General features: G+C 40.7%; 1 protein-coding gene across 3 annotated transcripts in view; it reads right to left on the bottom strand.

Annotated features, from left to right (window-relative positions):
- Positions 1 to 910: 910 nt before the first annotated feature.
- The window catches only part of LOC135701299 (serine/threonine-protein kinase GL21140), a 108,366-nt gene continuing 81,306 nt past the window's right edge, over positions 911 to 27,970 (bottom strand). For 2 of the 3 annotated variants that reach the window (XM_065222037.1, XM_065222038.1), the window contains exons 2-9: positions 19,223 to 19,644; positions 18,921 to 19,151; positions 18,733 to 18,856; positions 18,178 to 18,595; positions 3,615 to 3,712; positions 3,269 to 3,535; positions 2,802 to 2,951; positions 911 to 2,726 (exon numbers count right to left, since the gene is read on the bottom strand). In XM_065222037.1, coding sequence (XP_065078109.1) covers positions 2,418 to 2,726; positions 2,802 to 2,951; positions 3,269 to 3,535; positions 3,615 to 3,712; positions 18,178 to 18,595; positions 18,733 to 18,856; positions 18,921 to 19,151; positions 19,223 to 19,470 — 1,845 coding nt within the window. In that variant the 5' untranslated portion in view covers positions 19,471 to 19,644 and the 3' untranslated portion in view covers positions 911 to 2,417. The remainder of the gene's footprint in view (positions 2,727 to 2,801; positions 2,952 to 3,268; positions 3,536 to 3,614; positions 3,713 to 18,177; positions 18,596 to 18,732; positions 18,857 to 18,920; positions 19,152 to 19,222; positions 19,645 to 27,970) is intronic. The other variant, XM_065222040.1, reaches the window with a different exon arrangement.

The raw sequence follows: 27,970 nt of genomic DNA, 5'->3' as shown, positions 1-27,970 counted from the left end.
TCTCCGCCTATCTCTCCCTCTGAGTATTTCTAATAATGACCATGCATCAGAACCCTAGTCTAAACCATTTCAAACTATGGAACAACGAATAGAAGATAAGGAATCACATTACTAACACCTTTTTTTTTCCTTGTTTCAAGATCATCCTCGGTCCAGGCAACCCGAGGACTTATCACTATCAAGAAGTCATAAAAAGTAACTTCCCCTAGTTTGAAGTAGTAAAAACTAGGAAACGGTGGTAGATCTTCCATCCCGTAACGTACCACGAAAAGGTGATCTACTCACGTTACGGGCGACACTTTTACTTGATATTGTTTTTAATTTGTCTTTAACAAACCACATTTTTTCAATAGTACAGCTCAAAAAACATAGAAAAATACCTGTATAATGATGCTAACTCAGAATTGATAAAAATACAGATGGGACTGACTTGCGGTTACCGGTGGTATAAGGAAGATATTTGCATCAATAAACATTTTTAAATGTTGGCCCTATGTCACCCCGTCTTACGGTATTCAAAAGATCTCCTGCTAATCGTAAATTTCAATCTAAGAGAAGAGGTGACAATACGGGAGCAAAAATGAACCACTTTTCTGTCAAACTTGAACCAGCTCGTGATTGGCGGATTTGATGTGCGTAAGATAGAGATAGACATAGATAAACACCCCTATTCTGTATTTCGTTTCGAACGAAATTCTCATACAAAAAAATATTTTTGGTGAAAGATTGAGATAGAGATAGAAATTAAAGAGTAAGAAGCCAATTGTCACCTCTTCCTCTTAGATTTCAATGAAGTCTTGTGGATGTTCAGGCCATTCAAAACTTATTTTGCTTACATTATTCATAAACAAATTTTATTTTTTATTTAGAATATTATCATGGAAGCCTTCGTCAGTAAGGAATGCCGCCCAGATCCTGCTGCACTTATTTTACGTGTGTAAGGATTTCGAAACAAAAACAAGCATAAACAATAAATCAAACCTTTGTAATTGTTTTGTATACGGGTGTGTATGCATTCATGTATTTTAAGCCAAAAAAAAACCTTTCGTCCAATTTCTACAATTCGTCATACCCTAATATCCTACGTGTATGCACTTCATATTCGACTGTTTGTTTTCTCCTTTCTCGCGTGACTTAACGAATCAAACTTAAACAAAAAAGAAAGGAAAGGATATAAACTAAACACTATCAACGCGTGCTCTACAAAATGACTCTTACAAACAAAACGAATATCAAACTTTTTTCTGTGTGTGTGTGTGTGTGTGAAACATGGTTACCGGAAAAGCTAATGGAAATAAATCAGAACCAAAGGTTCGAAATTTGGGGCGCTTCCGACCGACTGCTTTCGATTCTTTCTGGACTGGTCTCACCACCACCCCAGGGTCAACACATAAATTGAGCTAACATCAACCTAATATCTAATAAATAAGCTTGCTTAAGGTTATTCAAATGAATAAAATTCTGCAATTGCCAACAGCAATAATTACAACGAACGAACAAATATATACTTTCTGTGGAGCTGTGAAGGTTTCGCGTGATGACATTTTTCTGTTGCTTCTCTCTAGCCTAGTTATAAAGCAGCGGGGGGACAAGATAGTACAATCCAGTGGATGTGTTTCAAATGTTTCCTAACTGCAGTAGGTAGTAGTTGCAAGCAGTGTGTAGTGGTTTACTGTGTTTGCTTTATAAATACCTTAAATTACCTATATGTACAGAATGATTTGATTACTCGGTAGGCAGTAGCCTGCCGGGAGACACACTGAATATAGACAAGCGCTTTTCCGATGCCATCATAAGTAGGACTACACAACATACACGCGCAGCATTCGATTTTGTTCCTAAACATGCAATTCAAGTACAATAACTCACTTTTTTGGCGTTTTCTTGATTTTTAATTCATTTTTCTTCGTCTAAAGAGTATCTTCATCCATAAACATCACTGCCTCTTCGCTTGCTATCTCATGCGGTACTGATATGGAATAGAGAATGGAAAAAAAACGGGAATAACATGTATGATAGAGGTAAAAAATGACTATGTTAATCATGCTATGTACAATATTTTATTGTTTAATAAATAGTGCTGTAGAATTTCGTGCAGTGGGGCCCGGTTGTGGTCGATTCATCACATAAGTATAAAGCAAACGAAAAAGGAAATACTAGCGGTTTGGGTGGAAGCGAAATATATCAAAGAAAAAGCATCCTGGTTCCGTGCACAACTAATGCAACTTAATCATCACAGAAATTTTGGTGACTATCTAGAACATAAAATTTGCAGATTGTGATTTACACAAGTATAGATTCGCTTAACTTAGTAAACACACTCACTCCTTCTTTCGCACACGCACAAACGCTCACAACCACACACGCGCTCGCAGCAGACACAGTAGAGGGAGGGGATGTCTAAGAGAGGGCAACTTCTAATAGACCAGATTGGAGATGATTCGGTACCCGTTGGGATCTCGAGTGTCGTCCACCACGTTGCTGGTGAGCCAGGGATGGTCGAGAATGTCTTCGCTGGAAAATCGCAGCTCCGGATCGGACTGCAGCATGTTGATTATCAGATCCCGCACGCTGTCGCCGATGTTGTTCCAGTACGGCGCCGGGAAGTCAAAGAAACCATTCAGGATGGCATCGAACAGTTGCTCCTGTTGATTGTCCGGTGATACGAATGGTGGAAAACCGCACAGCAGAATGTACAGGATGATACCGGCTGCCCAGACATCAATCTGAATAAGATACAAAACACACAGAGGAGCAGTGGAATGATTCAGTGTAGTAGTGATTTAGCGAATATTACAAACCTTCACGCCGTAGCCAGTTTCCATCAGGATTTCCGGTGCCACATAGGTTGGCGTCCCGCATACCGATAGCAGTGGTTCGGTAACTTCACATGCCAGCCCAAAATCACCCAATTTCAGCAGTACAACATTGCCGTCTTTGTCCAATTCAACCTGGTTGGGCGAGGCAAAGAAACAGAAGAGAGGTAGGTTGTAATACAGCAATAACAAATCAAGATACAAATCACGTAAAACAAACGAACATCCAATTGGCTTATTGGAAGTGGCTGCCGGTGTTTGTTTACTACTGCGAGTGCTAAAATGTAAACCCATATGCTTGTCGGTTGGCAGCCGAGTTTCCTTTTCCACGTTAAAATCTCTATCGACGTCACAAAGCAATTAGCGCGCCTCACTGTCTCAAGATTTTATTACATTGACGCGAGGGAGTCGTAAACAAGTTACCATTTCTGCGCTCCCACCATCGCACTTACCAGCAGATTTTCCGGTTTGATATCCCGATGCACGATGCTGAGGGCGTGCATGTACGACATGGCCGACGCCAGGTGCTTCATCATGATCTTGGACTGATTTTCCGAAAACCGCGTTACCCTCGTGATGGCATCGAACAGATCGCCACCGCGGACCAGCTCCAGCACCAGATACATGTTGTTCATCGTTTCGATGTCCTGTATCAGTTGGATGATGTAGGGATGGTTCAGCTTCTTCATGACGCGAATTTCCGCTGCCAGGTAGTGACCCTAAGGTAGGTGGACGAAACAAAAATAAGCGATTAAGAATTGCACCCGCGATGAATCTCTAACGGTGCTAGTCTCTCACCTTGCCGGAGCATTTTGATTTGTCGATAATTTTCAGTGCATGTTCAATGCTCGTTGATCGATCCTTTAGCTTTATTACCACTGCAAAGTTACCGTCACCTGAAATGGGATCAAGAAAAAAATTGTTTTTTTTTATTCTGTCAGCCAAATAATGTGGACAGTTTCCGAGAGGTTGCAAACAATATTTCAGCTTCATGTAACGAAGTATTTACAGAAGTTCAGGGAAGTCGAGATGATTTCGTAGTTGTCAAGGGCAATTCGTAGAAGTTGAGAGAACCATTTGATTTCGGTGGACTTAGTAGAAGCTCGGGACCTTAATTAAAATTCGGGTAATTTCGTAGAAGATCAGGGAACGTTGTAGAGCTTCAAGGTACTTCATCGATCTTCAGGAACTTTCATAGAAGTTCAAGAAATTGCATAGAAGTATTGGAAACTTTCTAGATCTGCATCAAATTTTATAGCAGATCAGCTAACTTTATAAAAGCTCAACGAACTCTGTGGGACTGTAGGTTTTGGCAAACGGTACACTGAATTCAAGGGCGTAGCCAGGTTTCGAGCTAGGGAGGGACAAAAAAAATTTACTATGGAAAATTTGGCCGAATGCCATTTTACCGAACGCCATTTCAATGAAATGCTTTGTGTTATTGAGTTTAGGGGGAGGCAGTTGCCCCCACCTCCATGCCCTCCTCTGGCTACGCCTATAGCTGAATTACAGTGTCGAGTGAAGCAAAAAGGCGACTAACGATTCTTGAATGCGGAGAGGCATGAGATAAAACTCATTGCTCAGTAAGCAAAAACGGACACTCTAAGGCTACCGAGCCCCACATATCACATCACACCACTTATGATCGAGTTGTGGTAGCCATTCAAACCCGGCACCGACGAAACGACGGTAATTTTAACAAAACACGATGAGCAAGCAATGTGACTATGAAACTCTTTAATATGATGAGGCCTGGGTTTGATCCCACGATTTTCTGCTCAGTAAGCAAAAACGGCTGTCTGAGGCAGCCGAGTCCTTCATATCAGAACAAACCACTTATGATGGAGTTTATGCTATAACCATTCAAACCCGACGCTCGTTCCTTAAGTTCTACTTTTACGCGATGTTCATTATTTCGGTTAGGTCTTTACAGTGGAGGCACCATATTCGAAGCGGTTCCTAAATCGACGCACTCAATAATTTTCGACTATTTCCAATCGTTATTTTTGAAATGTTACTTCTGCAAATATTAGTTCCAGTGCTCTAGGGATGATGGTGTACCAAGGTTTTTAAAAATATCATGTCAAAATTGGGATACGATCAAAAATAGACTAGTGCGTCATCATTAGGAGCGCGTCAAATATGGTGCTGGCAGGTACATAAGATGGGAACAAAATCTACAAAGCCTTAATATATTTGTTGATTTTTGATAATTGATTTGAATACTTTTCAATTACGCATTATAAGTCTAGTAGTGCAGACTCAAACTCAAGGAATCGAAATGTAACCAGCTGTTTCCCGTCGATCTTGTTTTCCGTGCTGAGCATCAATGCTACCGACGCCAGGAAGGCAGCTCTCACACCTATCGACCCATCAACTCATGAACCGGGAACCAACGGCTTTACAGAAACTTCGGCTTGCTTAGAGAACATTTCTGGAACGCAATAAAAATTATATGAAAATCCGGAAAATGTGAGAGTATTTCAAGGGTGTTAGGGGTAAGAGGGGCATAGTGAACAGGTGGGGCATAGTGAGCATCTCGTGCACCAGCTTGGACTTCCGGCCGTTTGGAACAAATTTATTGGTGGTATTGATGCTACCACCAGTGCTGAGATTTGTCATTGTCATTGACAGACTTTTGAGCGATATTCACAAAATTGTTTTTCACATAGTCAATGATAGACTTGATCCTCAAAAAAAACTTAGTCAAAATCTCATTTATTTTTTCGTCAATGACAAAGATTCACCTGGTAACAGAAAGGGTAATTTCTTGCATTCTGAGTCACATTATTGTTATCCAAGCTGTTCAGGAAGTAGATGCTTGTTCACTTTAATGGCTCCATGTAATTGTTTTCCTCAAGCCATTTAATTTCATTTTAAATTTAGCTAATAAACAAATCAGCACATGTTCGTCACTGACAAAAATGCCACTGACAATTGACATACCAAGCAACAATTTTGGTTTTATGAGGGTTCTGTAGACCATGATTTACACTTGTAGAATGCTATAAAACCGCGATAAAACCTGCAATGTTACTTGGGATGGTTTGCCTTGACGATGACTGTTCGCTCAAACGAGTGACCAAAGCAGAATTTTGAGTATCACCGTGTATTGTCGAAATTGTGCAGCACTGGCTACCACCAACCAAATTTCCTAATCATAATGATATTGAACTTACTGCCAGTTGATTTGTTTCATGCAGCTGGAGATCCAGAGCCAAAGTGCGGGATGCTCACTATGCCCCTCCTTCCCATATATCATGAAAATTTCCATATCTGAAGGAAATTCGAAACTTTAGCTAAGTTGATTAAAGAACATCAACGAAGTTCCATTAATTTAAAAAAAGGCGAGAACTTTCAGCAAGCACCGATATTTTCAAGAAATTCCAGAGAACTTCTAAGAAATTTAGATATTTTTAGATTGTTTCATTATATTCAGTGAAGTTCCGAATGTTTCGAGGACGGTCAGATAACATCAGAAAAATCACATTAACATTAACAAGAAATTTGCAGCGACTTACAAGACTTACTAAGAATTATGGGATATTCCGAGAATTCTATGATTGATCCGAAAACTTTAAAAGCTTCATGGAATTATAAATATATGTCAAAAAATTTATCGGAACATTTGATCAATTTAGAGAAATTAAGGTAAGCATAGAAAATTTCTTGCAGGAAAAATTAGTGATTAGTTCCGTAATCGTTTATAAACTTTATAAAATTTAAGGAAAATTGTAGAACTTAAAGGCAATTTAATCAATTCCAGTAAAATGGTGGGTTCTTTAAAAAAAAAATAAGTCTAGAGAATTTTAAGGAAATTGAGAAATATTTTGGGCAGTTTACTCTAGACTATTGAAGAAGTTATGAATTAGTTTCGATAATTTAAACTTCAGATTAATCTTGAGAACTTCAGTGAAAATCAAAGAACTGTATTAATTATTTTGCTGCGGAAGCCTAAAGAGGTTCCTGAGATTTCAGAATAACTTCGAAAATTTCACAGAAATACAGAGACAACTTTGAGAACTTCATAAAAGTCTATGAAACTTAAGGGAAGATCCGTGAATTTCAGGAACTTTTATGGACATTTCCGGAGCATTTCAAATAAGTTTAGTATAGCTCCGAAAACAAATGAAATTTCAGGGGAGTTCAGTTCCATTCATTTCACAAAATTAGAAGTTCCCAGACTTTCAGAGAACTTTAGAGATGTTAAGAAAATTATTGAAGTTTTCACAGTTCAATTAAATTCATGGTAGTACAACGAGCTTCATGAGAACTGCAAACACTTTAGAGAAGTTTCGAGAGCTTCGAGAAAGATGTCGATCTCGCTAATAAAGCTCTAAGCAAAAAAAAAGCTTCAGGAAAGAACAGATATCCTCAGAGCAGAGATATTCCAGAGCAGGGAAATTACTTAAATTTTAAAAAAAGTTTCGAGAAATTCAGTGAATTGTTAACACTTTAGAGAAGATTCATGATCGTTAGGAAAATTGTGGAAACTTTAGGAAGTCCGAAAAAGTTTAGAGAAGTTAAAAAAATGATGAAAAGTATTGCGAGCATCAGGTTAGTTTCTCAAACTACACAAGAACTTCAAGGCAGTTTAATTAAATTCAGGAATATTTTGGGAACACCAGAATAGTCCTTTCAATATTCAACGGAGCTTTCTCATGAAAGTTCACTTGGAGTTTACTACCTTAGGCTTAGTATTCACATGAAGCCTAAAATTCCTCAGAAGTACCATGAAAGCAGATTACAGTTGATGTTTTCTCATAGATTTTTTTCCCAGAACTCCCGTGGAAAGAGGTCCTTAAAAAATTATAATAAAATTCCTTCTTCTTCTTCGCATTTCAAGCTTAGTGCATATCGCATATTAGCTTATTGCGTGCTCTCAACTTAGTGTTTTAGATGCACTTCCACAGTTATTAATTGAGAGCTTTCGATGCCTGTACCATTTTTGCATTGATATGATTGTGTGGCAAGTCCAATTATACTTCTATGCCCAGGGAAGTCGAGAAATTTTCCAACCCGAAAAATTCCTAGACCGGACCGGGAATCGAACCCAGCCACCTCCAGCATGGTCTTGCTTTGTAATTGCGCCTTTACCGACTGAACTAAGGGAGGCCCCATGAGCCATAAAACTGTGCAAGGAGTTTGTCTCCAGATTCTTGAAAATTTCTTGAAGTTTCAGTTCAGAATTTATAAAATTTGTGGGAAATATGGATATTCTAGAACCAAAAAAAAATCATTTGAAGCCCTTGAATTTTAAAAATGTCTGGATCTATAAAGTTCAATGTGTGAATGAAAATAACTAAGAATATTAAATGTTATTATTTTAAAATTCTCAGATACTACCAGGTATTTTCAGGAAAAAATAAATTCACTGCGAATTCCCGGTTTTTCAGGTTTTTCCAAACAGAAAAAAATCTGAATTTAAACTATCGCGTAAAATCTCCCTTCGTTTAATTTGGAGCTATACTTGGCATAAACAGCGAAATCGTTTACAAGCTTGCATACAATATTGCTAATTTATGCGATATTGCGCTTAAATTTACACGAAATACAGGGCTGTTACAATATTTTCTAAATTTGATCCGCGAAATCCGCGATTTCTCAAAAGAAATCCGCGACTTCAAATACTAATCCGCGACAAAAAAAACTGTTTTAATTGCCTAAAAATACCATTTGTATACTACTACATGGCATTTCATGCTTATTGTTTAAAGCATATTAGATTTTTGCCTGCGCTCAACTTAGTGTTCTTTGAAGTACCTTCACATTTTAATTGAGAGCTTTCTATGCCTGTACCATCCTGGGTAGGTCGGAGATGAGCCAGCCAACGGCTGAAAGTCTCCTTAATAAAGATAGGGTAAATGTTGGCTTCGGCACCCATTGACTGTTTTCGGCAACCAAAATTTAAACGTTAATTTCACTATGTTTTCCCATCAACGCACTTCCCTGAATGTGTCCAAACGATTGTTTAGCCTTCCAGCTTCAATCTGATTATATTTGAACGATCGAGCAATCCAGTAATGCTACATTTTTCTTCAAATAAAGCATACGCACTACAAAATGGGGTTGATTTCGAGTTGCCGATAATAGAACAGCTGGTTAACACGCAGTTCTAATGGGAAGGTTGCCGAAGAAAAAGAGGCTGCCGACAATAGTCACACTCACCTGAGAAGTTTGGAGCGTTGTAAAAACGCTTTCAAAACGTTTTGAAAAATTCTGTCGATTGGAATGGATAGAGAAGCAAGCAGCAGATGAATGTAAACAAACAGACACATCATATATGTGCGTGACGCTGAGAAAATGCTAGTAGAAGTGCAGACGCTGCTTAGATTGACGAGAATACGTAAATTCCCCTATAAAAAAAAAATCCTGGGTAGGAAGTAGAGAAATTTGCTAACCCTAAAAATTAATTTGACCGGACGGGAATCGAACTCAGTCGCCTCCAGCATGGACTTGCTTTGTAGCTGCGCCTTTACCGACTGTGCCAGAGGAGTATCGTTTGTCACCTTTGAAAAAAAAATCAGTTATTTATGAATGTTTCTATAGAAAAATACAGGCCTAGATTTGATGAAGCATTATTTAAAAAAATGCATTTTTATTTTAAATGCAAATTTTCTTGAAAGTTAACCTTTGCGTCTCTGACGTATTTTGCTGTCCTAAATGTTGTAGTTAATTTGGCTCTAGTTTTCTCAATTTTTGACCGATTCAAAGCAAACACCCTGCACATAATCGAGAAATTACCAGTTTCATAAGTCACACTTTTTGGTCTCGTCACGGTTCTGTATTTACACGGATATACCTTGGGGTCTGTCCAATGAGACATTTTCATGATTTGTTTTTATTTCTAATATGAACCTTTTCGTTGTTAAATCATAACCGAATCATATACAGGGTGCGTGACGAATTTTTGCAGTAAATGGCTAATTTGAGAAAAAATACACCAGTTAGTTATTCTAGCAATGAGTTTTGTGCGATTTATTTTCTTTCGCAACATAAAGGGTGATACGGTCAAAATTTGGTCAAGGGAAAACGCGTGTAAATCGGTGAAATCGTTTATTTAAAAAATCAAATTAAATTTCTTTTTCAAGTTCAATTAGTATAAAATTCAGGAAAAATATTCAGTTAGGCTTCCGCTTTTCCAAATTGCCGGGCCTTACGCTTGACCCCTGCCATCAGATTTTGTACAGCCACCTTGTCCACCTTCTTCGCCGCAGAAAGCCAGTTTGCCTTGAACTGCTGCTCGCCCTTAGCAGTTTTTTTGGTCTTCTTTAGGTTCCGCTTGACAATAGCCCAGTATTTCTCAATTGGGCGGAGCTCTGGCGTGTTGGGAGGGTTCTTGTCCTTGGGAACCACCTGCACGTTGTTGGCGGCGTACCACTCCATGGCCTTTTTACCGTAATGGCAAGATGCCAAATCCGGCCAAAACAGTACGGAACAACCGTGTTTCTTCAGGAAAGGCAGCAGACGTTTATTCAAACACTCTTTCACGTAAATTTCTTGGTTGACAGTCCCGGAAGCTATGAAAATGCTGCTTTTCAAGCCACAGGTACAGATGGCTTGCCAAACCAGATATTTCTTTGCGAACTTTGACAGTTTCATGTGCTTGAAAACATCTGCTACTTTTCCCCTTCCTTTTGCCGTATAAAACTCCTGTTCCGGAAGCTGCTTGTAGTCGGCTTTGACGTAGGTTTCGTCGTCCATTACCACGCAGTCAAACTTCGTCAGCATCGTCGTGTACAGCCTCCGGGATCGCGCTTTGGCCGTCGTATTTTGTTTATCATCGCGATTTGGAGTCACTACCTTCTTGTAAGTCGATAGTCCGGCTCGTTTTTTGGCTCGATGCACGGTTGTAGACGATACACCCAGCTTATTTGCGGCATCTCGGAGAGAGAGGTTAGGGTTTCGCTTGAAACTACCGGCAACTCTCTTTGTCGTCTCAGCGGCTTCCGGTTTTCGATTTCCCCCCGATCCAGACTTCCTGGCTGTCGACAAACGTTCCCCAAACACTTTAATTACATTTGTAACGGTTGATTTGGCAACTTTGAGCGATTTTGCCAACTTTGCGTGCGAGTAGCTCGGATTTTCGCGATGCGCGAGCAAAATTTTGATACGCTGCTCTTCTTGCTTGGACGGCATTTTGACAACTGAAGAGTGAATTCCAAAATCAAAATAGGAGCAACATTCTACACACACACACCTTCAAAATGAGGGGTGTTCAGGTTTTTTAAATGCAAAATTGAAAGAAATACGTCAAGTTGATATTGACCAAATTTTGACCGTATCACCCTTTATGGAAGTTGTAAGTAAATTTATTCAAAAAAATTGCCTTCCCTTTCGACGACTGTAGTTAGACGCTTCCGGAAACTGCAGTATGCACGTTTTAAAATGTTTCGATCCATAGATGTCATCACTGCCTTGATTTTAGCTTTTAGCGACTCAAGTGTGGTGTGAGGGGTTCTATTGGTATCCCGTTGGACGACGCCCTATACAAAATAATCCAAAGGATTGATATCGGGACTGCTTGGGGGCCAAATTTACGAAATATTTTCCGTAAGCCATTTCTGTGCTTTATTAGCAGTATGAGCAGGTGCTCCGTCTTATCACTTTCCCAAGCCTTTTTTAATATTATACACTGTTCTTTCAGACACATTTACCGACCGAATTATTTCTTTCATGCATACTCCGGCGCGCAACAAAGCGACAACGGCTGACAGATTGCTCTCTTGTTTCGACATCTTTACGTTTACTCAACATTGTTTGTTTAAATCTTACACCTAACAGTATAAGCTATCCAGTGCTGCCAAATATATCTAAATCATGATGCACAAGCATGAGAAATTACTATTTGAAATTTACTGCAAAAATTCGTCACGCACCCTGTATATGTGACTTTGTGGATCATGCACGACTTATTACTGTGTACTGGAAATTATAGGTTTTCCAAATTGTCCAGGACATCAGTTGATTTGTTCTACTAGATCAACCAAGACTGCAATAATGTCTGTAATAACGAAAAATGTCCAATCAGATTCAAAGTGTCTATGTGGATCATGCGTCATGCATGATCTATTTCCGAGTAATCCAGATGTTGTAGGTGCTTCAAATCGTCCTGGAGTTCAGATAATTTGATCTACTAGATCAACCGAGATTGGGACAATGTCTTTAGTATCGAAATATTTCCAGACAGATGCACAGTGGATCATGCATGAACTATTGCCATATATACCAGATGTTTTAAGTTCTCCAAATCGTTCTGGAGTACAGATGATTTTTTCTACTAGATCAACCATGACTGGGATACAGTCCGTAGTATCGAAATATGTCCAAACAGATTCATAGTGGCTATATGGATAATGTTTAATTATTTCCACGTATACCAGATGACCTAGGTTCTCCAAATCGTCCTGCAGTTCAGATGATTTGTTTTACTAGATAAACAAAGGCTGAAAAAATATCTGTAGTATCGAAATATCGAAATGGAAATCCTTAGGAAATATTTGGCATACACGAATATAGGTTGGCATGATCCACATAGACACTGCAAATTTGTTTGGACACTTCGATACTACAGATATTGAATAAGGCTTGGGTGATCTAGTAGAAAAATAATCTGATCTCCAGAATGATTTCAGAACCTATAACATCTTGTATACGTAGCAATAGGTCGGGCACGATCCACATAGACACTTTGAATCTGTTTGGACATATTTCGATACTACAGACATTATTGCAATCTTGGTTGATATAGTAGAACAAATCAACTGAACTCCAGGACGATTTGGATAACCTAGAATATCCGGTATACATGGCAATTACCCGCATATATACGATTCGTTTATGATTTAAGAACGAAAAATGCTATGTTCATATTGGGAATTAAAAAAAATGAAAATGTCTCACATTGGACAGACCTCACGGAATTTCCATGTAAATCCGGTGTGACTTAAGGAATTGAGATCACTTCTCGATTACTTGCAGGGTGTTTGAACAACAAAACTTATGACAGCAAAATAATCCGGGACGGAAAGGTTATAATGAATTCTACAATTTTTGTGACAGCACATCAGTCCGTTCGCGATTTTCGCGACATCATTTAATATTTCCGCGATTTTCGCGACTGAAAGTTCAAATCCGCGACAAATCCGCGAAATCCGTGAAATTCGCGAAATCCGCGCCTGTTGTAACAGCCCTGGAAATATCGTCTAAATTTATGCCATATCTCGCAGAAATTTACATGAATTTTTCGAACGGTGCAGGTAGTAGAAGCTTGGAGGTTTAGTCATAAATTTTCTATTGAATTTTTCACTTTAAAGGTATCGTACATATTTAAGTGTTTATGAGAATCTAATTGAATTAGTCTAAAACATCAAACATTTATTTGGTATGCCATCAGAACGACTAATTTTCTTCCCTTAGGTCACTTTTTAGTAACTTTTTTACAACTGTAAGTAACTATTTGGTCACTTATTTCTTCAAGATGGCCACTAAAATCACTATTTTTGACAGAATTGATCGCTTCCAGCCCTGCCAGTATGAACACCTACTCATCCTATATGCGGACAAAATTGAAAAAAGGTAACCGTGAAGTCACAGAATTGAGTGTCCTAGTAGCAAATAGCCTTTGGCCAGTGCACACTGGGCCAGAAATGCAATCTAGCAGAGCAGAATTAATAACTCCGAAACGAAGCATTTCCGCGACTTGGTGTCTTCGGTAAAGTTTCTCATCATAATAAGGACCATCTATTGACATAAACAAATAAACTACGGACAAGCTCAGGGGAAGAATTTCATGGAGCTTCGTTTGATTTCATATAACTGAATTTTAGTTTATGAAACTTTGTGAAAGTACAGGCACCTGCAAAGAAGTTCATGAAATTTCGTAGAATTTAGGAGAACTTAATTTATTTTCACGGATTTTCAATAAGATATCAATAAAGTCCTCTGGATATTTTGCAAGACTTTTTAGGTTGATCAAGTAAGTAATTACCTCCCTTAGCTCAGTCGGTAAAGGCACAGCTACAAAGCAAGACCATGCTGGAGGTGGCTGGGTGCGATTCCCGGTCCGGTCTAGGAATTTTTCGGGTTGGAAAATTTCTCGACTTCCCTGGGCATAAAAGTATGATTGGACTTGCTTGCCACACAATTATACCAATGCAAAAATGGTACATGCATCGAAAGCTCTCAATTAATAACTGTGGAAGTGCATCTAGAACTCTAAGTTGAGAGCACGCAAAAAGCTAATATGCCATACGCAATAAGCTTGAAAAGCGAGGAAGAAGAAGAAGAAGAAGAAGAAGAAGTAATATTCTGAAAATCTGCAATCAGGAAGTACTTGAAAGGTTTACAGATCGATCGATGATTTGAATAAAGTCCTCTCGACATAATTTCAAAACTTAAGGTTGATCCAGTATTATGCCGAAGATCTTCAACTGCTGATATTATCATGTGAATTATTTGAAAAATCTCCAGTAATTACAAAATTCTAAGATATTCTCGTAAGATGGCACTTGTTGGTCAGGAAAGATTTAAAAGATCTCCAGCTGATCGAAAAAAATTTTCATAAAATCAGGTTGGTGAAGCTCGTTCTGAAGATTTGTTTATTTTCCATCTGTCTCTGTTCCGAAAGCGAGTGCCAATCACCGACTTTAGGGAGCCGACTTCACACACCAGGACCCCAGATATCGAGCCCATCAACACAAAGCATAACTGTCCCATCTCTGCTTAATTGCCTATTCATATGGGACAGTTATGCTTTTATGGGCAGAATGGCTTTACTTTCCTTCCTAAGGAAGACCTGACCCTCTGGCAGTGTTATTATGAAAGAACTCTCTCTACAATGTCGCATTTATGGTCATTGTAGACAGCTTTAGTCTGGGAGTTAGAAGGTGATAGCTCTATTGTAGATCCAGCAACCCATTTCAGAATGTCTGGAGATTTATTTAACGTCGGTTCATGTTCCGCAATCTAGTGCCAATCACCGACGGACATCGATTGCCATCCATTGACGGCAATCGAATGTGCAGGAAGGCAGCATCCACACCTGCGTAGGATATCGCACCCATTCATTCAACACACATGGGGCGGGACCAATGGCTTTACTTCCCTTCCGAAGGAAGACGTAACCAGAGATTTTTATGCCTCAGAAAAATCCCACCGACTTCAGCTGGGATTCAAACCAGACCCATTGGGGTGAGAAAGCAGTCACACTACACCACCGGCGCCGGCTAGGTTACTTTCACTCACAATAAGCCCCGCATGTATGTATTACCTCTATCAATTGGATATTAGTATTGCACACACACACTTCCAGTTTCGAAATGTTCTTTTTAATCCTGGCACGCAGGGGAAATGGCTCTAATGCTGGCCTATGGATCTAAGATTGGGCTCATCGCCAAAAATCTACCATTTATCAATTGTATCTAGATGAACACGTCATTGGGACGGTACTAATGGATATTTTTGGTTGCTATTGAAAATTTAGTCGATTGTTGAATTTGTGTATGGGCCCAAATTAGGGGCATTTAGACCGACATTACATCCATTTCCCCTATTTAGTTTTTTTTTTTAATTGTAAGAAGTACTTTGACTATATATGTTTAGTATTACTTCTGCGTGAAGTCAACGATTTACAACATGATCAACATGTTTACAATTTCTATGGAGATCGCAGTAGGCTCTACTCGAGAGTGGTTGATTTTCGTTTTGGCTGTTGAATTTTTACACTGCCATACTCTAAACGGAACTATCAGTTCTATACTTTCATCTCCTCCTCATCTATCATATAAAAATTACCACTTTAGTCTATTATTTGAAATTAGCATCTTCAACTTTCTCTACGTTTTGTATCTCATTTTGTGATTCACCGGAATTCTTCGATACAATTGATGTAAATATTTACAATTTTTGACAAATCTCAGGTAATCATGACAGCAGTTGGTCTCTTTTCTTCATTCATATTGTTTTCAATAATCGAACGTCATGATTACCTGGGTTTTGTCAAAAAAGGTAAATATTTACGTTGTTTGTAACAAAGAATGAGCTGTAACAAGCCTGATTTCGATTGCACTTGTTCATACACATTCTCCTTAGCACACAATGGATCCTCCTCTTCCGTTTATTTAAAAACACTTTCGCGTATATGACTTTACCAACTACCGAACACAGGATATGGTGGTAACACGCGACATTATTGGAAACTTTTACTTAAATGCCACGGCCTCAAGGGCAAATTTTAACCCAAGTAAAAATTTGACAGCCAAACTGAAAATCAACCACTCTCGAGTAGAGCCTACTACGATCTCCATAGAAATTGTGAAGATCATGAACTGTTCAAAAATTCAAATGGCGTCTCTCAAATATTCTCCCAAAATGGCAGATTTATAAGGAAGTATTCAAAATATCTCCAGTCAATCGAAATTTCAGTTAAATCAAACAAAAAATAACTGAATTTGGATACATTTCAAGAAGCTTAAAAAATGGATTAAAAATATTCATTTCTATAGCAAAAATCTTCACATTTCTGCTTCAAGAAAGCCTTCGAAAGTCTTTTTAAATTTCAACCGTTCTTCAAAAATCATCACAAAAAATTAAATGTCTTCAAAATATTCACAGAATCTTAAAAGTCTTCAAATCTGGCGTCCCTGGTGATGAAACCCAGCCATACCCAGTAAAGCGATATGCTCTATGAGGTGAAGAAAGATCCTTCGATCAAGAGCTCAGGCTATGAGAAGCTCGCCGGAGTCTAGACAAGGAAACGAACGTCAGAAACCTATCACAAGAGGAAGTGCTCGAATGCAGGTATCTGTATGAGATCAAAACAAAAGACAAGCTGAGTGTCTAAGCTAAGGAGACAGGCAAATTCAAAGTTGGGTGGTCACTATGCACACTGAAGAATACCCACCAAGCAACCGGAGAGATGCTTTAAATGCATAGTCTTCCAAGTGACACACTGCAAAGGCCTAGACAGATCTGAAAAAAATGCGCGAAGAAGGGTCACATTATAAAAGACTGTAAGAAGCAACCGAGGTGCATGCTCTGAAAAACGGAGGACGGAAATCATCATATCATCTAGGTAGACCTCTATCCAGGATACTTCAAAAGGCGATGGTTAATGTCCACACACGCCTTTATAGCTCTCCGCATGTCATTTGCATCCTTTACTTTCTCTTTGGTCTTTCTGAGTTCCCGCTTCATCATGGCCCAATAGGTTTCAATTGGGCGTAGTTCTGGACAGTTCGGTGCATTCATGTCCTTGGGCACAAAATGCACCGAATTAGCTTCATACCATTCCAGCACGCTTTTAGAATAGTGACATGAAGCTAAGTCCGGCCAAAACAATAGTTTTCCACTGTGCTGCCTCAAAAATGGCTTTTGGAGGCATTATTTTTTGTAAGTTTCACCATTGATGCCCTTTGTGACGAATATTTTACTTCTTTTCCACAGGTGCAGAGCGCCTGCCAAATAAGGCATTTTGATGCAAATTTCGACATTTTCTTTTTCTTGAAATCTGGTCAACATTTCCGTGATGAGCTTCCTTGCGCGGGTTTTAACAACAGTTTGCTGGCGTTCATTGCGGTTTGGGAAGTTTTCAACCTTGAATGCATGTAATCCAGCTCTTGCCTTGACCTTCTGCACGTAACTTTGCGAAACACCGACCTTTTTGGCAACATCACGTGTTGTTTCGGGTGAAATTACCCTTCATCTTTCCCTCCGTCATCTTAGATGCTGCTTTCAGTGTCCTTCCTGCTACGTGCTTGTAATCCAATGTCAACCGATAATTGATCCTGTTTATAACTCTTGATATGGTTGAATTATTGATATGCAGTACGATGCACGATGGGACAGCTCCGGATTTTCCATGTGAGCGTACACATTTTTTTCAGACGTCTTCACTTTCCTCGCATCGAAACAGACAATAACGCAATTTACAGGATGTAAACAATACATTTCAAAGAGAAACTATGAAAAGCTTGGTTAATTTCCACCTAGGAGGAATAAAGATACAGCCAGTTGTAAGTGTTGCAATAATTTCGTGTTCGCCCTTTAATTAAAAACAGGTGCAACATTTTAGCCTGGACGTAATAGCCAAAATGATGAAGAAGTAGATAAGCATTATCTTCTTAGGGAGCATGCATTAAATACGTCACCCCTCCCCATTTCGTCACGATTTTTTTTATACTTAATGCATTGTTAGTCACTTATTTGTAAATCCCCTCTTCCCCCTGGGAGCGTGACGCGCCTAATGGAAGCTCACTTATTCAAATTCGACCTATAGAAATAAATTCATCAGGGTGAACGAATCTCGAAATGGATTCCTATTTTACAACTGCTGCATAAAACGGATCCCATCCGAACTCACCAATTATCGACCCGAGCGTGTACTTGCTCTGCAGCTCCAGCGGCAACGAGTCCGGCGAAATAACCCCATTGAGCACCGTTTCATCTACGCACACAAAGGTATCGTTGTGGCTCTTGATGGGCATCTTGGGCTTCGGTCCCGTCCGGGTCGTATTGCTCCGCAGGGTTTTCTTATTAGTTTGGATTGTTTTCCGCTCGTCCGCCTCCAGTTCGAAGTCATCGTTGCCGACCCGCTCGTTCCCGTACGCAAAGAAGACATCCTCTTCGCCGAAGAAATCTGCTAGCTTGAGCACCGGCGCCCCCGTTAGGGTAAATACCTTCCGCACACAGCCGGTGTCCAGTTTGACGCATTGCGTGATCGCCTGCAGCACGTGTTCGTACGTTGGACTGTTGCGCTTGTTCAGCAGCAATCGAAGAATCTGCAAAAGGAATACGATGGAAAAAATGACATGTAAGCGTGTAAAATGATGAACCAGCAACGCGTGTGACGGTGGTGCCGCTGTGATGTATATTTGCGCATAATGGAATTAAGAGTGATTGCAAATAGCCGACGTACCTTACGAGGCTTCACGCCGTTCCTAATTAGGGTTACGAGCCTAGGATGTACAACGGAGCTAATTTCTTTGAGAGGTGCCGTACCGTTGGAGCCATTTTTGATTGGCGATACTGGACGTATTAGTCTGCAAATGATACAGGAATTACATTCAAAGTGGTGTGAAAATTCCACGCCTTTGAACTACCAACCTAGACAGTCTATTTGTATTCTTTGCAGCTGGATTACTATTGGTAGCATTGTAATCTATCTTTTTGAAACCTTCATTATTACAGGAACATACATAGCTTTTACCATCCTCGAGGTCTTCGAGTTTGTCCACCTTCTTCCCATCGAGGGTGTAAATTGTCCGGATGGCGCCCGTCAGCGTAACACTATCCTCTAACAGTCTCGTTAGGTCCTCTGTTAGACTATCAAATGACCTGCAAAACAAATAAGCCAATCAATCGAATTTGAGTAATTCCTTCAACGCCTCTTTCTCCCCCTAGCTCACCTATATCTCTCCCCCGATACTGGTATGATACTACCGGAATAGAACTTGTCGCCGTTCCGAAAAAACCGTATTCGCCTGGCCTTTTTCGCCGGCGTCCGGCTGCTTGAGATCCGTTTTTTGAGTGTACTGGATTTGTTGTTGGTGCCACTGATTTCCAGATCGATCAGCTCTTTCTCGAGTTCGGAGTTTGAACTTGTCCGACTATTGCTCCGACTTAGGGTCGAAGTTGTGTGATTGCTTACCTCCATCGTCGCTCCTCTCCTCCGTGTTGTTGTCCGTGTCTGTGTTGTCCTTGCCCGAATGTGTTGTACTGCGTACCAGTCACTTCTGGCGGTAGTGGCAGCGTCGGCGGTGGTTTGGCTCCTGCGGTTGACTCCGTCGTTGTCACACCACGGAAGACCGTGGAGCCACGGTTCAGTTAGCTGGAAGGATAGGGGAAAGGTTGTCTTATTAATTTGAAGGTCTGTAAGGAAACTGATAAAAGTAGTGTAATGGTTGAAAGTGGAAAGTGCGAGTCATAAATGCTTCAGGTGATTTAAGATGCCAATGGCATAGCTATTTTGTAAGTTGTGGAACTCGTTGGATCTGAAATAAGTATATTTACATTAAGGGCATCAATAATCATTACTTCAATAGACACGTTCTACGTGACGTCACAGCGGTTTTGACCGATTCTTTAATAAATTTTTGCAATGTAAAAATGAATAGTAACCCCAATATATTATAGCAGATTTGGGTTAAATTTCGTATAAAAATTGATCAAGAGCTTCTGATATGAGTAGCTCAAAACGTTTTGGTGGGTAGTTGTTGTGTAGTTCTCGACCAATAATCGAAATAGGCGGAACAATCCAACATAAACAATGGCTTTAAAAGCAAATTTCTCGAGAATCAAAACACGCAATGTAGCACCAGCATCTAAAAGATCAGACTTCCTTTATCGAATAGCATTGTTAGTTTGCGTTGGTGTATTTTGATTCTCGAGAAAGTTGCGTTTAAGGCATTGTTTACGTTTGGATTTTCCGCCTACTACAATTCATTTTTATTTTTCCTTGATTTGTTTTCCGTCGATCTTGTTTTCCGTGTTGAGCACCAATGCTACCGACGCCAGGGAGGCAGCTCCCACACCTGGACCCTACCTATCGACCCATCAACTCAAGAACCGGGGACCAACGGTTTTGCTTCCCTATGCCTAGATGTTATGCCTCAGAACATAACGGCGGCGCCGACTGGGATTGAACCCACGCCTGCTGGAGTGAGAGGTAATCACGCTTTCCACTACACCACCGGCGCCACTACTTCAATTTTTGGTCTATAGTTGTAGTTGAATAGTGCAAAACGTTGTAACGTCACGCAACATAACCGCTCACTAAATCGTTTTAAACTACTCAAATCAAGATAATAATAATAATAATAGCAATAACATAATAACAGTAAAAGTATCAAACCAAAAATGAGAATAATGGACCCTGTGATCAATTGAAACTGATGAAACTGATATAAGAACTTCACGATTACTCGATGTTGGAATATAGGAATGCATTTTGAAACTCTTGTGACTGTGATATGAGAATATTGAATTATGACATGAACTCTTTCTTCTTCTTCTTCCTCGCATTGCAAGTTTATTGCATATCGGACGTGCTCTCAACTTAGTGTTCTAGATGCACTACCACAGTTATTAATTGAGAGATTTCGATGCCTGTACCATTTCTGTGTGGTAAGATTATACTCAATGACCAGGGAAGTCGAGAAATTTTCCAACCCGTAACATTCCTAGACCGGACAAGGAATCGAACCCAGCCACCTCTAGCATTGTCTTGCTTTGTAGCTGCGCCTTTACCGACCGAGATAAGGGAGGCCCAATGACATGATCTTACAGGTCCAAGAAACGGTCTTCTGGAAGATCCGGAACATGAGCATTTCGCATTTGCAACTCCGGGATTAACGAGATCTACCGAAATTTTTACAAAGAACCATATGAATGGGGCTTGGGAGTAGCAATCCATTATCAGTGTGCAAAAGGGAAAGGATTGTTAGTTCAACACCCGATGTTACTAGAGACCGAAAACACTTCTGCATCTCCGCGGTTCTCACGGGAAGGACTAGTTCGATGGGTGGCGTCATAGTTTAAATAAAGTTCTTCTAGTCATAACTCAGGATCGAGACCAGACAGAAGTTTCTTGTCTTGAATGAAGTTGTTCAAATGGACGAGACCCCTTCAGTAGTCAACAGTTAATTTGGGAAATGGCTCACCCTCAGAGTACAAATAAATTCTTCTAGTAATATCTTAACATCGAGATCAGATAGAAGTTTCCTTTGTTTTGTAAAGTTTTTTTAATTGATGAGACCAATTGAGTACTTTAGTTGGGAGTTGACTCACTAAGTGGCGTCATAGTACACATATAATTCTTCTAGTGATCGCAAACAAATACAAGTTTCCTGCCTTTAGCAAAGTTGTTCAAATGGACGAGATCCGTTCAGATTAGTTGTGAATTTACTCACTAGGTGGCGTTAGAGTACAAATAAAATTGTTCTAGTGATAACTCAGGATGAAGACGAGCTAGAAGTTTCCTGTCTTCAGTAAAGCTGCTCGAATCGACGAGAACCGTTCAGTAGTTAACATTTTGGAAGGGAATTAAATCACCAAGTGGCTTCATAGTTCAAATGAGGAGTGATAACTCAGGATTGAAATCAGATGTCCGTTTCATCGCTACGTTCGCGTCGTGGAAGTGCCGTCATCGACGGGCGCATTGGCAAGTCTAATTGCACTTGCCACCAAACAAAGCATGGTACGCAAGCGTACTTCTGCTCCTGCATCGGAGGGCCCTAGTAAGAAGGCCCAAACGGATGCCAGCGCTGCTTCGGATGACGCAGCAAATCGGCTGCTACAGACCAACCAATTCTCGGTGCTCGAGGTAGAAAATGGCGGTGGTAACGCCACTGAAATTGTAAAAACAGCGCGGATTCCCCCGCTGTTTACCCCGTTGAAGGACGTCGCCTAGCTTATGGATGAGCTGGCAAAACGCAAATTGTTCCCGCGATTCAAGATCTGTAGCGTTGGAACAAAGATCATGTGCTCCAGCCTACAGCAGTACAAGTCGGTCGGTGACCTGCTGAAGAACAGCACAGTGGAGTTTTACACCCACGATTTGCCTTCGATAAAACCATTGAAGATTGTTTTACGAGGACCACCATCGTACGAACCGGCTGCCGTAAATGATGAACTGGTGAGGCTCGGATTTAAAGCAATGAATCGACGGCATATGCCGAATACCAACTATCGTGACCAACTGTTTCTGGTCCACTTCATGAAGGGCTCCACCACCTTTGCTGCGCTGAAGAGCAACATCCGTGACCTGTTTCAGGTCATTATCGACTGGGAATTGTACAAACCACAACACCGTTATGTGACCCAATGCACGCCAAAGTGCGTGAAATGCGGCGGTACTCACCATGCCACTACTCGGGACTGCCCCAAGCGAACGGAATTCATCAACAACAGGAAGAAGGTGCGAACCTGCAAGATCCGATCTGAACAGCTATATGCTGCCTTTTCACTCGTCACCAAATATGGACCGTGAAGCTATAATAATTGCATATTGGAACGCTTGCTCGCTGACGAACAAGCATAGAGAGCTACTCGATTTCCTCAACACCAAGGAGATCGACATTGCTATTATCACCGCGACGCACTTGAAGCCCGAACTGAACGTATTCCTTCCCGACTTCCGGCTCGTCAGACGTGACCGCACCTGCTCCGGGGGTGGGGGAGTGGCCATCGCTGCAAGACGGAACATCAGTTGCCGGCTACTGCCAAGCTTCCAGCTGAAAACAATTGAAGCCATCGGAGTGGAGGTGAGCACATCACCATCATCGCGGCCTACTGCCCCAAGCAAACCAACATCAGGGACGGATCGTCCGTGGCTCTCCGGAAAGACATCATAAAACTCACCCGGAGGAGCGAGAACTTCATCATCGCTGGCGACCAAAAACACCAAGCTTGCACACTTAGAAATAGCTAATTTTACACGTGACGGAATCCATCTTTGACATAAAGGATGAGACGTAAACAAACATGTCATGTAAAATTAAGTGCTCCGAGACTGAAAAGTTCAAAAGTACGTTTGATTGAGCTGAATTTCGCGTCTATTATGACTCAATTTTGTGTCAAAATTGACGCTCGTATATGTCAGTCTCAGAGCACCTAAATTTACATGATTTTTTCTAAGTGTGTGGGGCAACGGTCGACTATACCAACTATACCATCTTCCCCGGACACTCCCACCCGGTTGAGTCGGTCTGGGGTTCATGCTACCATCGACATCTTCGTAAGCAACATGGGACACAACGTCTCGCAACCTGTGGCATTCCAGGAGCTGAGCTCGGACCACTACCCGGTGGTGACCGAAGTAGGCTTCTCGACTAACAGATTTCAAGCATCCCGGTGAAACTACCATCGTGTTGAAAAGGATCGGTTCCAGCACTGTGTCGACACCGCCGTCGACTACGAAGTACATCCGGACGCCCCCGAAGACGTTGACCGATGCCTTCGTTCCTTGGAGGAGACGATCTCCCGAGCCAGGGAACAACACGTGCCAATATCCAGACAGGTGAGCAATACTCTGAACCTTGATAGTCCCACTAAAAACTTTATCAGACTCCGTAACACCATGCGTAGGCAGTACCAACGTACTGGACTGCCTGCCTTGAAAACCCATTGCAACCGTCTAACAAAAATAATCCAAACCAGGATGATGGACCTCAGAAATGAGGACTCTAGTAACAAAATGAGCTCTCTCCCAGATTGTGCAAAGCCCTTTTGGAAGCTAACCAAAATCCTTAAAAATAAGCCAAGACCCATTCCCCCGCTTGTGCCGTTGAATCAACCCAATGATTCAGTTGCTCATCTGATAACCCCTCAAGAGAAGGCTGATGCTATAGGTCAACATTTCGTCAACTCGCATAATCTCGGACTGAACATGCCTAGTCCATACGATACTTCAGTTGCGGTAAATGCAACCAACCTCCATCGAATTCCTAACAACTTTCCTGTGGAATCCGAGATTACGGCTGACGAACTGTTGGCCTATACCAAATCATCTAAAAATATGAAGGACCCAGGTTTCGACCAAATCCTGAATTTGGAACTCAAACACCTGAGTTCCAGATTCTTCAACCATCTGGCACTGATTTTTAATCAGTGCCTAAGACTTGGCTACTTCCCCTCGTGCTGGAAGTCAGCTAAAATCATCCCCATCCGGAAACCTGGGAAAGATCCATCCTCTCCTTCAAGTTACCGACCCATCAGCCTTCTCTCGGGGTTATCCAAGCTGTTCGAAAGAACAGTCTACCATCGACTTCTAGCATCTGCCGAGGAAAACAACATATTGCTCGAGGAGCAGTTTGGCTTCCGTAAAGGTCGCTCGACTGTTCACCAGCTCACTCGAGTAACAAACATGCTTTCCACATCGGTGCGGGTGTCCCACAGGGAAGCATCCTTGGCCCCATCTTGTTCAACCTGTTCACCTCCGATATGCCGGCTCTCCCTGATGGTGGATCGTTGTCACTATTCGCAGATGATACATCCATCATCTTTAAGGGTAGGGTCATCGGAGCTCTGACCACCAAACTTCAGAGAGGCCTAAATGTCCTGTCAGAATACTTCAACAGCTGGAAGATCCGTATCAACGCGGCAAAGACCCAGGTCATCATCTTTCCTCATTCCACATCACTCAGACTTGTTCCGTCTGAGAATAATAACATCAACTTGAACGGCACAATGGTGGAATGGTCAAAAGAGGTAGTATACCTCGGCCTTACGCTCGACAGCAAGCTGCTTTTCAGGGAACACATTGACTAAACAAAAACCAAATGTAACATCCTGATGAGATCCTTATATCCATTCATCAACAGGCGATCCGCTCTGTCTCTGAAAAACAAGCTTGCTGTCTATAAGAAAATAATCCTTCCTCCTGTAATAGAATACGGGGTGCCAATCTGGGAGAGTAGCGCAAATTCCCATCACCTCAAATTACAAAGGATCCAAAACAAGTTTTTGAGAATGATCCTCAACAGTCCTCCACGAATGAGGAACTCTGAGGTCCATTGCCTGGCTGGTCTACAGACGCTGGAGTTACGGAGAACAGCTACCCTCCAAAGGTTCAGATATTGCTGTAGGCAATCCGATCAGCTGATCATTAGAAATCTTGCACGTTAGGTTAATCTTTAGACACACCTCAAGGAGTATTCTGTAAACTAGTCGAAAACGCATATATTAAATTAGAACAGCAAATGAAACAAAGATGAAGGGCCAGGTAGGCTAATCAATTAAAATGTTAAATCAATGTACAATCATAATCAACAGAAATAAACATAATTTTACTACTAAATTGAAACCAGATAGAAGTTTTCTATCTTCAGCAAAGTGGCTCAACAAGTTTATCGAAATTCACCGCATTATTCATGGGGATTCACTTAATTCTGAACCACTCTTATATTGGTATTCTACAAAATACAGATTTTTAGCAAATTTTCTCACACGATGATATGTATGTGACCTCTCAGTATGTTCAAACTATCTTATGAACAATTAAATTGACTGCAAAGTCACTAAACCGTAAATCAAAGTAAAAGTAATTGATGATATTCATCGCTACGGCCCGGTGGTCGGAGGTGAGGCCGGTAGCTTAAATGTTATATTCATACTGTACTGGACATACTTCAGCATGTAAGATTTACAACAAAAATGAGCTGTGTTTGTTCACATCGACTGATACTTTTATTTTTCACTAAAATTTAATTTTTCAAAACCTAAGCTAATGAATAGTATGCAGAATTTTCAATATTTCGCAAATGAACAGATTCTGTAATGTGGTCGCCGGAAGGTTTTTAAAATAATTTTGTAATTTTTGTGTTAGCTTATTTTTTAAACGAACTTTGTTTCCCCAATTGCATTGCATCTATAAAATCATCTCTCGAAGGTTTTATACAAAAATATGCATTTCGGAAAAATTTACTTGTATACTGCAACCTTACATTGGATGTAAGATAAATTTGTTTTACGTGTATGTGTTTTTTTTATTCTTTATTAACGAGACTTTCAGCCTTAGGCTGGTTCATCTCTACGACTTGTATGTGTTAGCGTTAGAGTTAGCGTTGTTATGATATACTTTGTAGGTTGGATACTAGCGACACTCACGTCTCTTCTGAAATTCTCAGTTAGACTACTTTCAGGAATAATGCTGGGGAGTAAACATTGGTTCCAATCTAAACAAGAGTAACAGAAGCATGCCTGTCGCTATTCCCGGCCATGCCCATCTTTACCATAACTAGGGATAGGGAAGGAAATGTTGATGTAGTACTTACTTAACGAGAGACCACCGACTTAGCGACACCCTCATAAGTGCTACGGAGTTGGAGGGTTGGGTAGGGTATTCGGTTAGGATTCACCTCAAGTTGGCGATGCAACCAAAATTATGTATTGTTTATTTGTTGTTTATTTAATCTCTCGATAGCCGGCTATTGAAAGAACATATTCATTTTGTTTAGTGATCATGAATGTTAAGAGTCATGACGGAGAGCTTGGGATTAAACCCATGATTTTCTGCTCAGTAAGCAAAAACGATCCCTCCAGGGTCATCGAGCATCTCAGAACCATAACGCTTCGCGACAATACAGGACTTCGTTTTCGCTTGATATGCAAATAGTTTCCGAGGTTAATGTTCAATATCAAATATACAAATGATGGTGGCGATTTATTGTGCTGTGGAAGAGCTTGGGGTTAAATCCATGATTTTCTGCTCAGTAAGCAAAATCGATCCCTCCAGGGTCATCGAGCATCTCATAATCCACAGCGCTTCGTGTCAAAGTACGAATATATTGATGAACTATCTATTATTGAATAACTATTATTTGCGATAATTACATGAAAGAAATAAAATATAAACTACAAATAAAACGTGACTACTAAAATCTCAAAAAGATATTCTAACAAATATACATATGTCACGCAACCAGGAATCTCAAACCATTAGACGTTATAATGATACTGCACATGTTAGACACAAGAAGAGGCCAAACAGCAAGCGTCCGACACACAAAACCCGTCAAATCCACTTGCAGTCACAATCAACGATTCTAAAGGGTGTCCACGATGAAATTGCCACACTATGAAATTGCTCTAATTTTTTAACCGTTGGGTAGAATTTAATGAAAATTTGGGTGGATTTAGTTCATAGTGCATTATTTACATCCTGCAAGTTTTAAAGTCCTGTGATCAAAACTCGCGGAAATGGAGTCGAAAGAACAGCTCGTGCGTGATAAAATCTTGCGCATTCATCACGAGAACAAGGATCTCGCGCATCGTTCCATCGCTAAAACGTTGGGAATCGCAAATTCCACGGTGTCGCGAGTGATTAAGCGGTTCGAGGAACGGTTGACCACCGATCGGAAGCCCAGAAGTGAAGGAAAAAGTATTCCGTACAACACCAAAAATCACAACCGCGTAGTTGGGGCCTTCAACCGAAATCCGAACGCCTTTCCCTTACGGAGGATGTGGCTAAGAAGCTGCACCTAAGCCGAAGTTTTGTCCAGAAGGCCAAAACTAAGGCTGGGCTTCGAACGTTCAAGGTACAAAAGGACCCTAATCGCGACGAGAAGCAGAACAAGTCCGCCAAAACCCGTGCCAGGAAGTTGTACCTCAACATGCTGACGAAAGTTGAATGCTGCATCATGGACGACGAAACATGT

The sequence above is a fragment of the Ochlerotatus camptorhynchus genome, unplaced genomic scaffold (assembly GCF_037179485.1).
Source record: "Ochlerotatus camptorhynchus isolate MF236.1 unplaced genomic scaffold, CSIRO-AGI_Acam_v1.1 ptg000154l, whole genome shotgun sequence".
NCBI classification, from domain to species: domain Eukaryota; kingdom Metazoa; phylum Arthropoda; class Insecta; order Diptera; family Culicidae; genus Ochlerotatus; species Ochlerotatus camptorhynchus.
This window is presented reverse-complemented; position numbering and strand designations above follow the sequence as displayed.